Source organism: Pelobates fuscus, chromosome 1 (genome assembly GCF_036172605.1).
Source record: "Pelobates fuscus isolate aPelFus1 chromosome 1, aPelFus1.pri, whole genome shotgun sequence".
In the NCBI taxonomy this organism is placed as follows: domain Eukaryota; kingdom Metazoa; phylum Chordata; class Amphibia; order Anura; family Pelobatidae; genus Pelobates; species Pelobates fuscus.
Genome location: NC_086317.1, coordinates 259,866,546 through 259,884,022, shown reverse-complemented (window position 1 = coordinate 259,884,022; position 17,477 = coordinate 259,866,546). Strand labels below are relative to the sequence as shown.

At 42.2% G+C, this 17,477-nt stretch overlaps 1 protein-coding gene across 1 annotated transcript in view; it reads right to left on the bottom strand.

Moving 5' to 3' along the window:
- LOC134612449 (ras GTPase-activating protein 4-like) overlaps positions 1 to 17,477 on the bottom strand; it is a 228,250-nt gene that overhangs the window by 28,988 nt on the left and 181,785 nt on the right. The window contains exons 10-11 of the mRNA XM_063456808.1: positions 6,973 to 7,090; positions 4,408 to 4,561 (exon numbers count right to left, since the gene is read on the bottom strand). Coding sequence (XP_063312878.1) covers positions 4,408 to 4,561; positions 6,973 to 7,090 — 272 coding nt within the window. The remainder of the gene's footprint in view (positions 1 to 4,407; positions 4,562 to 6,972; positions 7,091 to 17,477) is intronic.

The following is a 17,477-nucleotide window of genomic DNA, read 5'->3' as shown; positions in this document are numbered from 1 at the left end:
AACCAAAAAAATAAAGCCCGACAAACCCTGACAGGGCCAAGACATTGGCGCACTCCTCCGACAGGAACAGCAGGTCCAACATGGCCGCCTACCCTGAAGTATACTCCAACTTATCTGATGAACTGTCCCTGGAAGCCGAAGAAGATGAAATACCGGCCGCAAAACTGGACCGCCCAGACAAAGCACCAGTAACAACGGCAGTGCTTAAAAGCCTGCTGGCGGACTTACAAAACAATATCCTGGCAGATGTGGCGAACCTACGTGCAGACCTCCAGGGCCTGAAAGGCCGGATTGGTGCAGTAGAATCCATCACTGGGGAACACACACAACTTGCCTCCATGCAGCAGACGATTCTGAAGCTCCAAACACAGAATGAAGAGTACGACAACAGATTTGCGATGATTGAAGACATGCGGCGCAAAATTAACTTAAAAATCAGGGGAGTCCCAGAGGCCATACACACAGAGGAACTACCACACATGCTGAGGCGCCTCACGGCGACGTTGCTACCCCCAAGACAGGCCAAATCAATGTCTATGGAGGATTGCTTCCGCATCCCAAAAGCGCCAAAAGCCCCTGCAGCAGCCCCGAGAGATCTAATAATCCACCTCCGAAATGGCAGAGACAAAGCGGCAATGCTAACAGCCCTCAAAGATCAGGCTCCATACCACTTTGAAGGCATGCAACTCACCTTCTACCCAGACCTCTCAGGAGGCACCCTGGCGTGGAGGAGAGCCCTTAAGCCATTTACCGCTCTCCTACAACAGAAGGGTATCCAGTACCACTGGCGGCTCTCAAGAACGCTCTTGATCATCCAAGGAGAAACCCGGCACGTAGTCCACGACATCACCGAAGCAAGAACCCTTTTGCCTACACTGGGACTCCAAATGGACATACTGCCCCCAGAAAGACCGCAATGGGGGGAACCTGCAACCCAACGCTGGGACCCAGCGAAAGTGACTGCATTTGTCCCGCGGAAGACTCCTCCAGCCATACCAGCAGCGGGCACTACCTGAGCTCCTGATATGATAAGCCTGATACGTACAGTTACCCTGTACCACTAGCGGTTATGTTATTATGTTAATATTCTCATCTCACTCTTACAGAGGCTAAGATTAACCCCACACACAGCAACCCACCCGTACCGTAGCAGAGTGGCCATCTGACCACACATTTACACCATCACACTCTTCCGAGAGAGCTCCATGCTGAACAACACAAGCAACCCTTTAGTCAGACGTTGCACACCTAGACCCGGCAACGGACCTAGCGATACGGCTAAACCCCTATGATATAGGTATAGCAGACTAGTAAGGAGACTCTGCTAATATACACTTACGCGACACCAAATCAGCAGTCATGCAATACAAGTTTAGTGTACCTTGCTTTATGATTGTACTCTCTGTCTGCAACTGTTAAAATTGGCAACGTCATGCTTTTATATTATCAGTATGCCTGACATGACGATCACTCAATACAAGCTTGGCTGTGTCAGGCATGTGTCAGGCATACCCTCCTAGACCAAATGTTATTTCATGCATACCTCTAGAAATGTGCAGATCCACTGTTAGCCTCGTTGGTAGTGTTTTCATATTATATATCAAAACGAAACTACATTGTTAAAGTCACGCTTTTATTCTAGCGGTTTGCCTGACCCAGCGATAACTCAATATAAGCTTTGCTGCGACAGGCATAACCCCTTAGACCAAATGTTATCTCACTCATATCTATAAAAAAGTGCAGAACCACTGTTAGCCACGTTGGAATTGTGTTCAATGCTTAGCCCTGGAATACTGTTGTGGCACCATGGGCCTGTTTGTTATAACTTGCACAAAAAAAAAAAAAAATAAAGAGTAAAAAAAACAACAACTAAATGCTGTCATACCGCATCACACCACAACCCTCCCACTCGAGTCAAGGATGTATCTGGATTTGAACTGGATGGTTTCCAGGGGTCCCAACCCGCCACCACCTTCGCCGAGAACCACGCTGGTATTTCAGGGTGTCTCTCACCTTTGATCTAAAACAATATGGATGTATGGTCCCCAAGTCATGAGGAATTTTTTTGGCAAGGATTTCCTTATTGGTTAAGATTGTTAGCCAATCCATTCTGAATAAAAACTGAAGTTTAGATAAAAATAATTGTAAGGTGGGAGCACCTGGCTGGTTCCAGACCTGGAGGATGGCTTTGCGTCTAACAGCTGCTACAATGAGAAGGAATCGTTCGTTAGTCAGATGTTAACCTGGCACGGGTCCCAAAAGCAGTAAGTCAGGGGAGAGTGGCAAAGTTGGCATTTTCCCATTCACCTCATTCCAAAAGTTCTGAATGAGCGTACACTCCCACAGACAGGGATACAGGTCGGCTTTAGTGTGTGTGCATTTGAAACAGGTAGCGGAGTCCTTCCTAGCCATGAGGTGACATCTATGGGGGGAATAGTAAGCTTAGTGTAAAGTCTTGATAAACATGCCCCTATATGTAACCATAGGTAATGACTGACACTGAGTATGGTGTGCAAGAAGTAAATGTGCAAAATGAGACTTCCATTTTGCCAGTCCCGTCTTGAGATTCTTCCAATCTGGAGTGGATCGTATTATCATATAAAGTGTCGAGATTGAGTAGGAGGTCCTGGTAGAAGAGCAGTGTATCTAGGGGTTTTTCCCAGTCGGTGATCGTGAAATTCTGTGTAATAGTCAAGTAGTAGTGTTGCACGTAAGCGAACCATGGGAATGGAAAGCCTGGGAAGTGTTCCCTGAGTTCCGCCAGTGTAAAAAATGTTTGTGTGTTCTGATCAACAAAGGATCGGAGAGTTGTGATCCCCCGCTCGGTCCACCACAAAAAGGGGTAGTCGATGCCCAGAGGAAAATCAGGATTGTGAAGGAGTGGTATGTGTAGTGAACAAAGGGAGTGGACCCCCAGTTTGGATCGAGTTTGTTTCCAGGCCCTGATGGGAGTACGCAGGAGGGGGTTCGACAGGATGTAATCTCGGAGGAGTTGATGCGGCCTGTGAAGTAGGGCAGTCAAAGAGTCCGGTAGTGCCAGAGAGGAGTCCAGAGGTAGCTCTGAAAACCGATTTTAGGATTTAAATCCAGTCTAGCGCATGTCTCAGTTGAGCCGCCAGATTATATTCTTTAGCATTCAGTAGATTCAACCCCCCCATTGGCCTTGTGTTGGTAAAGTTTTGTGAGGCTCATGCGTGCTTTGTGTCCTTGCCAGAGAAATTGCCTGAGTTTCTTGTTTAATAGGGCTTTTTAGAGAGTAATAAAAGAAGAACCTGGAGGCACTGGCGTACATACCGCGGTCGTACGGGTCATCATCTTCGAGTAATGTAAAGTCCCGTCTCCACTTCCTCTTGGCTGAGTAAGTATAGGAGATAATGTGTCCCCTCATAACCACCTTGGATGTCTCCCACAGTAACTTGGGGTCTTCCATGTGTTCCAGTTGTCATCAACAAAATTAGCCCAACTGGACTGTAGGTAACCCTGGAAAGATGAATTATTAACTAGGTATTTTGGGAAACGCCAATGTGCAGTGAAAGGATGGGAGGGTGTAAGGGTAATTGGCGCATCGTTTAAATGTTGGCACTAATGACATAGGGTAACACTGCTGGGGTGACAAAAAATCTATAGATTCACGAAAAGGTGTTATGTACCTTACAATGGAACATGTAATCCCGCTCCCCACCATGCAATATTCTTCATGGGTCATGCAAGTTATGCCAGCTGTTTTTAGAAAGCCTTTAGAATTAAAAGCCTGCATGTGTTAAAATTGGGGTAGATCTACTAATTGTATTTATTTATTTATTTTTATTTGGATGTGGCATGTTCCTTTAAGTTTGTAAGAAGCCAATCGACATATGTAATTCTAATGACTAGATTACTAAATAGTTCAACTATGAAAGTGCACTTATTGTTGTCCGCCACCTATAAAATAATTTTTTATTAGTATTTATATTCTAATAACAATGACATTTCAATAACATTCTTTTGCAGAAACAATAGTAAATGATATAACAGATGCTCAGCTATCTTGTATTATAAACATGTATGCATGGACTGACTATCAAATACAATAATTTAAGACACAGCTATTTTAAATTTCTTTGTAAATTATGTGCCACAAGTGTGCCCAAACTGTATTACTGTGTACTCATCAAGTGTTACACTATTACTACAAAAGAGCGTCAACACTAATCTGTAAACCAATTAAAAAAACAACTATCAGCTGAAAATATATATTTTAAAAAGACGCAAACCCACCTCCCCCCAACAAAAACCCATACTTAGGTAATTTAAATGCCATTTTAACATCAGCCTATTAGTAAGTCAGTTTTGCTCTTTTTAATTTGGAATAACAGTAGGATACCCATACCAACAGATACATTTTGTTTTAGTAAGCTTGCCACTCACTTGTTTTGTCCAGCTCAAGTCTAAAGAGCAAGTCCAGGAATTCTTTTGCCATCCCTTGTCCTAGGAACAGTTTGATAAGATTGTTAGCGACTTCCTGTCTATACTCAGCAGACGTAGTCTCATCTATTAGCGCTAATAAATGTCCTCCTTTTTCCTTTTGAAAAAAGAAAGAAAACAATGTTTTTAGCATAACAAAATATTCCCCACTCTATTTTAATTATAGTTGTAGAATTAAAAAAAAAAAAACGCTGAAAAAAAATTATATCTGAGCTGTTTACTTTTGAACTACAGATAAGGGTTATATACTTGACAGAGCTTTTGATTAGATGTGTTATTCTGTACTCCAATTAAGGAATATTTACTTAGAACATCAGCTGATTGCTCTGGGCAATAAGGTAAGCTCTACCTTGCTCAGGTGATTTAGCAGAAGTTCTTGCTTAGGAACTTCTGCCTCACCGACAGTAGTAGTTGAGGCAGGATACGATGTCCAGGGACCCCAAATAATAAGTCAAACCATTAAAACATAGTTAGACTACTTGCAATGGGAGGGCACAAGGATACTCCAGACCACATAACTGCTGCAATAAGCTCCAGTGGTTATGGTGCTTGGAGTGTTCCTTTAAAGCAGTTTATTCTCAAAGTCCCTGATCAAAGTCCCACCTTAAATTGTTTGACCGTTTTTGTCCAGTCTCTCTTGTCCCTTCACTGCTAACATACTGAGCAGAGGGGGGAATCATTGAGAAGCAATGGGCGCTTGTGATTGGCTGAGAGTTTCAGCAATGCTGTCAGTCCATCACTGGCCAGCCATTATGAGTACAGTACATGCTGTTACAATAGGAAGCCACTTAGAGGCTGGTAATATCACTTGAGCATTGACTCCTGTTAGAGGTGAAACATTGTATAGGTATTCCTAATAAATTGCCAAGCTATATGACTCTCTGAGCCCGGTTCCTTCTACCTTTGAAGGTACTGGATATGATATCATCTTTGCAATGAAAGCTCCTTACTTTCTCTCCCATGGGGACAAAGGATTGGACTAAGAGTAGGGACAAACTAGCTGAAAAAAGATGAATGTTGGGGGTATTAGATCAACAGGTATGATGTCCCTACTGAGAAGATTTGTGGATTTACACTAATAAATTGTTTTATTTTAAGATCTTATTTTGTCCCAAAATGTGCCAAAAATGTCTCTCACCTTTTCAAACTTTGCTATTTTGACCAAAGTTTTAGGCTTTTAGAGACTTATCAAATCAGTGTTTACTGAATGGACCCTCTGCCTGCTTGATCTTTTATTTAGTGAGATAGGCATCTAGTAAGAAACAGACTGGGTCAAGAAGGAATAGAGACCTATATATATATATAAATACACTGTCTAACACTGTTACATACTGTACATACACACACACACTGCCTAATACATACACACACACACACACACACACACACACACACACACACACAAACTGCCTTATGCATAAACACACACAAACTCCCTAATACATACACATAAATTGTCTAATGCATACATACATACATACACGTACACTGCCAAATATACACACACACAAAAGCTACCTTATACATACACGCACACAAACTGTCTAACATATAGAAACTGCAGAATACATACATACACCAACAGACGCACACAAACACACATACAGCTTTAAAGATACATACTCACAAACTGCCTTATGCATAACAATGAAATATATGATGATTACATACATGTAATACATACATACACTTATACTCACAAACTGTCTCATATTCACACACATTGCATAATACATACACGCACACACAAACAAACTGTGTAATCAACACACGCACTGCCGAATACACAAACACACACACTGCCTAATACACACACACACACACACACAATGTCCAATAGACACACACACTGCCTAATAAATACACACACACAAACTGTCTTATAGACACACACTACCTAATACATGCACACAGCAAACTGCCCTCCTTCATCCCTCACATACTCAGGTTGGGCCTGGGCGCACTGGAAACAGCTCATTCAGTCAGTGTGGTGCCTCCTCCGCTACCAGTCTGTCTCCCACATATAGGAAGAGGACAGGGGGAACACCACATAGTAGCTCCACCCTTGCACTGCCCTCCTCTTTAAAGGACTGCTGTCCGGAGGCATCGTCTTGGGGGGAGGGAGCAAAGGCAGGCTGGGGAGGCAGAGTTAAATTTGGGGGCTGGGCAAGATGGATTTAGTTGTGGGAGGGACAGGATTAAGGTACTCTGGGTGGGCAGAGGTGGAGTTACAATAGTTTAAACAGCAGAATTATCATGAAGAGTGCAGGAGGGTGTTGCCAGCTCTGTCACAGCGGGAGACATGGTTTCTGTGCTTGTTCTCCATGACTGAACACGGCCGGCATATTCTCATGAGGGGGCAGTCCAGGTGACAATATCAGCCCTTGTGGGTGCCCTCTCTTAAAAAGAGTCATAGCTACTGACCAATTACTCTAATAGAAGTGCCGGCCCTGTTTTTGATCCATCTTTTAATGCAACAATTCCAAGTCATGTGTCTGATAAAGTTACCTTGTGAGATTTTGTAACTTCTTGACAAAGTAACTGGACCAGAGGCTGGTAGTAGTCGGATGGTAATACTGTGTCATCGCGAAGTCGCACTTGGAGCTGCAAGGAACCGAGGTTTCCTCTAAATGGAAAAAGCAAGGAACATTAAATAGTAAACCATATTTGTGAAGAAATATACACATGGTTATTCAGTAAAGTCAGAAAGGTCAGGAATTCAAAGTCAAAGTAGCCAAACCGATAAGATTCTGCAAGTCAACTATGTTTCCAGTACAGCTATTTCACTTTAAATTCACAACAATTCTCACTTTAGTAAATAACCCTGACAAAAACTATTGCATTTTTTTTTTGCCTCAATTAATGTACACTTGGATAACTTCTCCCTCTCTGCTCTGGGTTTCTCACTTACACAAAATGTCAACAAAGCGAGAAGCAGATGCCTGGCAATCATGGCTATTATAAATACTACGAATAACATTATTATGTTACATGCCATTTTTATTTCTCTAACAATAAAAAACATTCTGATCCTCATGTCTAAAATTGCTGAGCTAGGGTCTAGTCTGAAATGGGGTGTAAGAGAGTTATGTATAGCTTGTTTTCATACAACTTGAGAACACTGGAACTGCTGCACAATATGTAAAGGCCCACTGTCGGACCCAAAACAACTTTATATAAACAGAGTCCATTTGTGGTCTGAAAGTTCTGAAAGCCATCATATCTTATTGGGTTAAGCCACTTTTGAATGGCCAATGGCCTCCTCCTTCGGCTCCGGCACTAATACAAAAATGTTATGTCCCTTGATTGCTGGTGGCAGGCTGAGAGTGTCAGCTGTCCTGTGTACGTACCTTTTTAAAGATTTTCTCTCAATAGGAGGCCAGTGATAGGCTGAGAGTCCAAGGTAAAGGCGTCCACACTACTGGACATGATTGAGATATCATTTAAGGTAATATTTTGTACTCTGCTTTCCTCATTTGTGTATAGGATTTGTGAAACAAAGGGTTATTGAAGTGGTTAGCAAGTAAAGACTTTCAATATTTCTGTTCCTCCCTTTTAGTAAGCAGCACAAAATTAACTACAAAACCGAGAGAAAACTACTCCTAATAGTATAAGAAGGCAGTTCCCAGTTCTTGGAAATCCTTTTTGCCTTTTTTTAAGGTTAAGTATGTGAGCACATCGACTTTGTCAAGGATAAAGAAGAACATAGGACAAGTTATATCAGACATTAATATAGCTATCTGATTCTGTTTACACATACAGAATTAGAACATAATGTGCCAATAAATAAATGGGTGGAACCCCCAAACAGGTTTTCTCACTCTTGGAAATCACTTTATGTGTTCTAACATGACACATCCCCATACATTTAAATTCACCATTTTAATTCTCATTAAAATATCTGTCATGGTTGAGTAATTCCAGCCCCCTAGTATTGCTAATAGTATTATTATGTTTGAAGAGATATTAAGCAAAGAGATAAACAGGGCTCAACTGCACAAACATATTTTTTTTCTTCCATAATTTATTTTGAATCATATAGTTGTAACTGTATACAATTTTAGCAAAATTACCCATAATTATGCTGCTATCAAGTGCATTTATTCAAATTACTTTTAGGATATTGTTATAATAAAGTGTTAATAGGGCCTCTGTCTTGACAAAACTCACAGGTTTAGATTGCTATGGAACTGTGTGCCTTATAAAACTAAACAACATTTTTGTTTCATAATTTGGAGTAAGTAATAAGGGCACCCAAAACGAAACCACGGGAAAATCCAACAGATAAAGTCAATGGGGAGGATGAGATGTCAGAATGGGATACATTTGAACGATCAAGTGAAGAGGGGGGGATGAGAATCATAAGTAAATGTCACAGGTCAGTATTATAAAAGAACAAACCTGCAGTTAAGAAAATGAAATATGATTGGATCAGGGAAAGAGGCAAGCCCATAAAAAAGCAAACTAGAATTTTGCGATTTTTTTGGGTTTATTATATAAATCCTTTTATCAAGTAAGTTTCAAGGTATATTGTAACCTACTTGATAGGGTCGATTTGAAAAAAGTAGTGCATTTAATGTACTAAAGGAAGTTTGGTAACATGAAAGATTGTAGATGAGGAAAGTGGAATTAAATTTGCTTGGCAAGGGATAGGGTAGAGCTATATGACTATGAATGTAGAATTAATTTATAATACAATATATTGTCATTGCGTTTTCCAGAGTGGTTGATTGTAATATGATATTTTACCAAGTTCACTTATTTGGTTGACTTTGCTTTCTGAAAAACAATAAAGACGAATTTACAAAAAGAGAAATAGGGTGTGTTTATGTTACTCTGAGTGTAAAGGTTTGTGTTAATGGAGCACTGTATATAGTGCTAATGCCAGATAAACCGAGCAAGGAATATAATGTGCTCCTACTCCTTCTATATCTGTATGTGTATATAACGTTTGCACTCTATTGATAGTGACATATTGTAATATATTTTATTGCATTTGAGTATTAATTAATGCAGTTCAAACTGTTTACCATAACAAGAAAGGTATCTTAGAACAACATCAATGAGGTTTCTGGCACTTGATAATAATTTCTTCAATACACAATAAAAAGATACATTTTATGTATGAAAAACACATTTAACTGTAAAGACAAGAATAAATAAATAGACACAAATTTATATGAGGCATTAATGTAGCTGCATGTGAAATTGGAACAGATTGTGCCAATAAATAAATGGGTGAAACTACCGTACAGGTTTACTCACTTACTTTATCTATTTTTGTATCACACATTCTAGGCCATACAGTTTCACAATCTTTGTGACATTCTTTTTGATTTATGTATTTGTTTTATTGTCTTAGCAGCCAGTGCTGACTGCATGTATAAAAAAGACTGACATAGGGAGAAGTACAAATTCCATAATGAACAGAAAGAACTGAGGGATTTTACAGGTCAGGTATTAACTTTATTGACCCCTTACTATATTAGAGAAAAGGGCGTAGGGCATCCCTATCCACCTTGGGGCAGGGAGAGGTGTTATCATGTGGACAATCGCATGCTCATCCCCCTTCTATATTCAATTGTAAACACCACCTACCTCTCATGAGTGGGAGCTTGGGATACAACAGGTTTACCACATGTTGTAATAAACATTCAAGCCCCCACCCGCAGCTCATGGGTTGGTGCTGGGGGACGACAATAGGTTCTCCTGTTTATTTTATTAGAACACATGAATTCCCCTCATTTATGTAATACATTGCACCCATTGTGGGACATAGGTGACACTAGGATGTTGCCCATGCTTTTTTAATGTTAAAAGGGAGGTAATAAACCTCTGTTATACTAATATGAGGGTCATATTACCACCCATAGGCATATTTGGAGCTGTCAGCAGGCAAATAGTGGAAAAAGCATTTATCTACAGATTAAATTGAGGCCTACGCAAGATTTCAGCTGGATCAGGTTGATCCCTGTTTAACAGATATGCCCTACCCAAACCATGGTGATTTAGGATGTAAGGGAGGAACTACACCTCTCTTATACTAGTATGGGTGTCATGTAGACCCTCCTAGGCCCTTTCCTTTTTTTTTTTTTTTTTTTTTTACTTTTTAATGTTTAAACAAGCACAGGTCAGCAGTAACATGATTAACCTTTGAACCCTTGAATTGTTTTTTTGTTTTTTTTTAACAATTTGCCCAATAGTACTTACCCAAAAGCAGGTGAACAATAATTTGCAAGTATGCATCCTGGTGAATGCATAGGGTCTTTGTTCAATTTACAATCGATACTTTGTACTTTTGAAAAGCATTCATTTTATTAAAGACACGGAGGCTCATATTATGCATAACTCTTTATTTATTCCGTCAGCAGCAAAGATAGAGGAATATAAATATTATCAAAATGAAAGAAAAAACTGTATAGGCACACAGGCAACCAATCGTATAACAGAGGAAGTAGCTATAAAAGGCCTGTGTTTCCCACAATCCCCCTCTTTCTTTGCTGCTCCCTCAGACCAGCTAAGTATTTTGCTCCTGATGTGCACTTGTTTTTTACTAATATTCTCTAATTATTATTGTTGCACTGTGTGTTTATTTATTGCTATTACTGTTTTCAGTGTATTTTGTGTCGAGTGGTGTGCCTAGTGGGGTCCTTTACTTTTCCTGTTTTACCGCTGGGGAGATCCGTGTGCCGTGTGCGCGCCCCTTCCCACCGTCTGTGTGCTGGCCGCGATCGTGTTTCGCCAGGCTCCCACGTGCGGCGGCCATCTATTGGGCGTTACTCACTCGCGGCCGACCTTACTGCTCCTTGCTCGTGGTCAGTCTGGTGCTTAACCTTGCAGGACTCTGGGGTCCCTGGGCACACCACCGGACAGTTTGTTTTTTGTGTTGTTTTCCTCCTGTGGGTTACTCAACCCTACTGTTTTTATTTAGCATAATTAATTTTTCTGGGATATTTTGCTAGTATGCAGAATAGGGATGAGGAGCCAGAGGGCCTTGCAGAGGTTCCTACCCAGGATAATCCTGAAGGTACTGTAGCCTCTCAGGAATTCCAAGCCCTCCTGGACGCCACTATGGCCTCATCCTTGCATCCTTGCCTCTGCCATAGGAGTGGTGTCCTCATCGTTCTCCCAATCCTTGGCACATGCCATGTTATTGCCATCTATGGCAGCCCCTGCCCTTCTGGGCGCCATGACCCCCCCGCCTGCCCCTGCTGTGCCTGAAGCCCGTAAGACAAAACCTTAGGCTAAGCACATTGACTCCCACTCCTCAATGCAGATTATACCTGCCATGATGGACTTGCATGACCCGGTCACAGATAGTGCGCCCCCCATGCGCAAAAGAGCCCCTGGCTGGGCTAAAAAGGCTAGACTATGGAAACGGGCTAGGTCCCAAGAGGAAGGGTCAGATACTGCTTCTGAATCCGGATGGGAGCTCACACAGTCTGGTGTTACAGAACTGACTTCCCTTGATAGCGTGGCTCCTTTCAGGGGACCTTGGAATGTCCCAGATGTTCCGCAATCAACTCTCCTCCTCCTCGATAACGCCTGAGCTCCAGGTACAAGAGCGGCCTACCGATCCTGATAGAGTTCGTGGCCTGGTTGGTGCGTGGGACGGTCAGTGGATCCCGTATCTGCCCCATATGATTTTGGAGTTCCTCACAAACATGTTTGATTCAGGTAAAGCTTAGCGCGCTATCAACCTTTTTCGCTCAGCGATATCGCCGGGCCATAGAGGGTTAGATGGCCCGCCCATCGGCAAACATCCGTTTGTATGTCGCCTTCTTAAAGGTATTCACCTCGCTCATCCACCCAAGACTCGGTTTGCTGCTTTCTGGAACGTCAAAGTGGTGTTGCAGTTTTTGTCGTCATGGTTCCCTAACCAGGGGTTGACGCTCAAGCAGTTGTTGGCTAAACTAGTTATGCTTCGCTGCCTGATTTCCTGTAAAAGAGTGTCTGACGTCAGAGCTCTCGATCGGGATGCCATTGCTTTTACCCCAGAGGGTATTTCTTTCAACATATCTAGGAAGACTAAGTCGGCCTCTAAGTATTTTGTATACCCTAGATTCCCAGGGGTTCCTGAGCTATGCCCAGTGAATTGTCTAAAGGTTTACCTGGACACGGCCTCTTCGTTCTTTGGAACTGCATCCATTATTCATATCATTCAAGTCTCCATATCGACCTTCCGTGATTTCAGACCGATTGAACACATCGCGTCTCAAGTAGTAGCACAGCTTTAAACTTGCATAATATGAGCCTCCGTGTCTTTAATAAAATTCCCAGATTTTACTATTAACATGATGTAAAGTCATGATTTTATTAAAGACACAGAGGCGAGTATTATTCCCACCCACCCTCCTGGTGTTGGGTTTTGGAATGAGATGCTGTTAGACTTTTCAGGTATGTTGCAATCTAGTCTGTTTATTGTACATATTTATTGTGTGTATTTACTGATGATGTTTTTAATTTTCTATGGTTCGGTACTAATGGTAATTTTTCTACATTCTAGGTTTGAGTTCCTAGACTGCTCCTGGCGAATTGCTTTGGTGAGTTTCAGTTTGGAGTTTACCATATTTCTCTCTCTTTTTTGTAACTTGAAGTTGTCGATTTGTTCCTGTTTCCGGTTCCTATTGGTGTGTGATGTCGGTTCATGTTCATGTTCATGTCTTCGGTTTTGGCAAGAAAGAGGGGGGTTGAGACACAGGCCTTTTATAGTCACTTCCTCTGTTATGTGATTGGTTGTCTGTGTGCCTATACAGTTTTTTCTTTCATTTTGATAATATTTATATTCCTCTATCTTTGCTGCTGAAGAAATAAAGACAGAGTTATGCATAATACTCGCCTCCATGTCTTAAATAAAATCATGACTTTACATCATGTTAATAGTAAAATCTGGAATTTTTTTTTTTCAATGTTTCGTTTTTATTGAAATTTTGTTGCATTCAAATGTGAGGGGGTACAGAATGAAGAAAGGGGTTGGGGACATGAATATGCAAAGTCGTATTGTCTCATTTCACAGTACATATTAAACATTGATCTGAATTAAACAAAGGAGACGACAGGTGTTGATACATTCAGGTGGTACATGCAAAATACATACAGAATGCATACATATTACACATCGTTTATTAAGTGCCATTCTCCAAGTTGTTTTCCTTCTGTACTTTTTGTGCCTATACTTGCATAAAGTGCTGTCTAATGTCCGCCCTGTGGACTGTGTGTGTTCGCCAGGTTGTATGCATATTCATGGGGTGGGGTATAGGGGGGGAAGTGGTGTTAGATAAAGTAAACAAGGGGGTAACTTAGTAACCAGTGTTTATACATTACGATACGAGAGTCTTGTACTAGTTCCATGTAGTGTTCAATTTGTGTTACTTGTCTGAGCTATGCGGTATACCTTAAATGCGTAAATTTGTAAATTTGTAAATTTGTAAATTTGTAAATTCCCAGGTGCTAGCCTGTGGGGCGTTGGTTTTGAAGTCATGAAGTGTGTTAAATGATAGTGGTGTGAGTTTTCACTGTTTCAATATTTCCTTGCGTGCCGTGTGCCAATTTTCCCAGTGTGTGGAGTAGGATTCGGCACGACCCTGCAGTTTGTATGCCATGCGTTCGTACATAGCGATATTGTCTAGTCTACCCCATACCTCTAGCGGTGTTGGGGCGCTCCTTTTCTTCCAGTGACATGCTATGCTGGTTTTAGCTGCGGTTAAAATGTGCAGGAGGACATGTTTAGTTTTGTCATTTAACAATTCTGGAGACAGGTGGAGGAGGAAGCATTCTGGTGTGAATGGGAGTCTGCGAGGTGTAATCAGTTTGATGGCGTTCCCTATTTGTTTCCAAAAGTCGGTCACTGCAGGGCATGTCCAAAAAATGTGTAACATATCTCCCCTGGGGGCATCGCATCTCCAGCAGTTAGGTGGTGTGGTCTTATATATGAGAGCCAGCCTGACTGGTACCATATACCACCTCATAAGTATTTTACAGTAAGCCTCCCAGTGCGCTAGGCTGTTAAACGTTTTTCTAGTTGTCTGAATGGCTTGTAGCCATAGTGGCATCGGGATGTTTACTTCGAGCTCGCGTTCCCACAGGCGCATGTAGGTGTGCTTGTGGAGCGGATCTCTATCGTTGAGAGCTGTATAGCACATGGATAATGATTTTGATTGCGTGGGTCGTTTTATGCAGTGTCGGCCGAAGTGTGTTAGTTGTGTTTCCTCACAGTAATGTGCGTTTAAATTTTGTAAGATGTGTTTCATCCTGATGTATTTGAAAATGTCCCTGGGGGGAAGGTTGAACTCCAATTGGAGCACTGGAAACGGTTTCAGGCCTGCTTCTGTGTACAGTTGGGCTATCGAGTGTATGCCACTCGTAGTCCATGTTGTCATAGTGATATTTTCAGCTAAATCTGAGATTGTTTGTATAGGTGCGAAGTATAGGAGATTAGTCGCACCTGTGAGTGTGCCTGCCCACTTCTTCCAGCTTTTTAGTAGATGGTTTGTGCTCTGTAAGGGGTTGTTCGCGGGCGTCTTACCGAGTACACCTGCCCGCAGTGCGGCTTGCACGGTGAGTGGCTTAATGCAGGCGTTTTCTAGGGAAACCCAAATGGGAGTGTGTTGGCGTGTGAGTATTTCCAGGCCTTGTGCCAGGATTGCTGCTCTATAGTACATCCTGATATTGGGGATGCCCAGCCCCCCTTTATTCGGGGAAAGCCAGGTTAGGCGCCTAGCTAGTCTTGGTGGCTTTTTTTTCCAAATGTAGGCATTGAAGATACTTTGGAATTTGTGTAGTAGTTTGTCATTAAGTGGTATGGGAATAGTGCGGAATAGATATAGGATATGTGGCAGTGCCATCATTTTGATGGTGTTCACCCTACCCAACCATGATATTTCCAGATCTTGCCAGCCATCTAGTAGCGATTGCAGTTTATGGGCCACCTTGGTGTGATTCTCTTTAGGAAGATGTTGGGCTGATTTGGTCAGATTAATACCTAAGTATTTTATGGATACCTTCCTCCAGTCAAATGGATGTGAGTCCATGAGGGACTGCACGGTGCGCTGGGGGAGGTTTATGGGCAGGGCTTGTGTCTTTTTGAGGTTATTCCTATAGTATGAAACTCTTCCATACTCTTGGAGAAGAGTCATTAAATTTGGGATGGATCGTTCTGGTTCGGAAACGTATACCAACACGTCATCTGCGAATAAGGCTAGTTTTTGGGTCCCTGCTGGAGTGTCTAAACCTGTTATCAGGGGGTCATGTTTGATGCGTTGTATAAGTGGTTCTAAACATAAGATGAAAAGTAGCGGGGACAACGGGCATCCTTGGCGTGTGCCGTTGCTTATGTGGAATGTGTTTGACAGGAAGCCGGAGTTGAAGATCTTGGCTGATGGCATTTGGTACAATGCCTTAATGCCTCTCAGGGATTGGCTAGTGAAGCCCATTTTGGATAGGGTGGCCTCCATGTATAGCCAGTTCAGGCGGTCGAACGCTTTTTCAGCGTCAAGCGCCAGAACTGCTCCTGATTTCTTATATTTGTTAGCCCAGTTGATCATATTGATGAAGTGTCTAGTATTATCACCCGCTTGTCTACATGGGACAAATCCCGCTTGTTCGGCCGAGACTAGGTCGGGGAGGTTACGTTTCAATCTTGTTGCCCAAAGTTTCGCATACAGTTTAATGTCTGCGTTCAGTAAGGAGATAGGTCGAAGATTTTCGCTTTGAGTGGGTGGCTTGCCTGGTTTGGGCAGGGTAACAATGTGTGCCTCCAGCATCTCCGCCGGGAGAGTGCCTGTTTGTTTAATGGTGTTGAATAGGTCTGTGAGGTGGGGTGTCAATGTCTGTGCTAATTTGTGGTAATAATAATTAGAGAGCCCGTCGGGGCCAGGTGCCTTGTGTTTGGGCAGGGACTTAATAGTGTTGAGCACCTCTTCTTCCGTGAATGGTTCGTCCAATTGCCTACAGGCTATTGGGGAGAGTCGCGGTAGTGATGTTTTGTTTAGAAAGGCCTCTATTGTCTCAAGTGTGGGTTGGGGTGTCGATGGGTCTTTTTCCAAGTTGTAAAGCGTGTCGTAGTAATGTGCCAGTTCGTTTACGATATCTAAGGGGTTATATAATCTGCCTCTTGTGGGGGAGTCAATGTAAGGGATTTTGGTTTGTAGTTGTTTGTGTTTGAGTTTCCTGGCCAGTATTTTCCCTGCTTTGTTCCCTTGCGTGTAATAGTTGAGTTTGAGAGACCTCATCCATCTTTCGGTGGATAGGAGGTCTAATTCGTGTAGTTCCCTTTGTATTTCGGAGATTTGTTTTGTTATGGCTTTTGTTGGGTTAGCTTTGTTTTTTGTCTCAAGGGGTGTCAGTTCTAGTCGCAGGAGGGCACGTTTATCTTTAGTTATCTTTTTAAGTTTGGACCCTTCCCTTATGAGTACTCCCCGTAAAACTGCCTTGTGAGCAACCCAGATGGTTGGGGCTTGGATGTCATCTGATGAGTTGATATGGAAGTATTCCGTTGCTTCTTTGACTACTGTGTCAAGTATGTGTGGGTTATCTAGTAAGCTCTCGTTGAGTCTCCACTTTCCCCTACCTCTCGCCGAGTGTAAAGATCTAAAAGTGATTGATAGCGGGGCGTGGTCTGACCACGTCCTCAGTCCTATGTGTATGTCCTCTATATTATTTAAGGTCACCTTGTCTACCAGACAGTAGTCTATCCTTGAATACGTTCTGTGTACCTGTGAAAAGAACGTATAGTCTCTTTTGGTAGGGTATATAGAGCGCCATGTGTCATAAAGCTCATTGTGGGAAATTGTTTTGCTTAAGTCAGCGCTTATCGCTCTTGACTGAGCGGTGGGGTGTTTTTGGCCTTCTCGCTGTATATCAAGATCAGGGTTCAGGGTACAATTAAGGTCACCACATATTATCGTGTGGCCTTGTTTGATTTTAGCGAGGTGCAGCAAAGACTTACGAATAAACTTATTCTGGGCTTCATTTGGGGCGTATAGTGTTGCTATAGTCATCATCATGCCATTTAG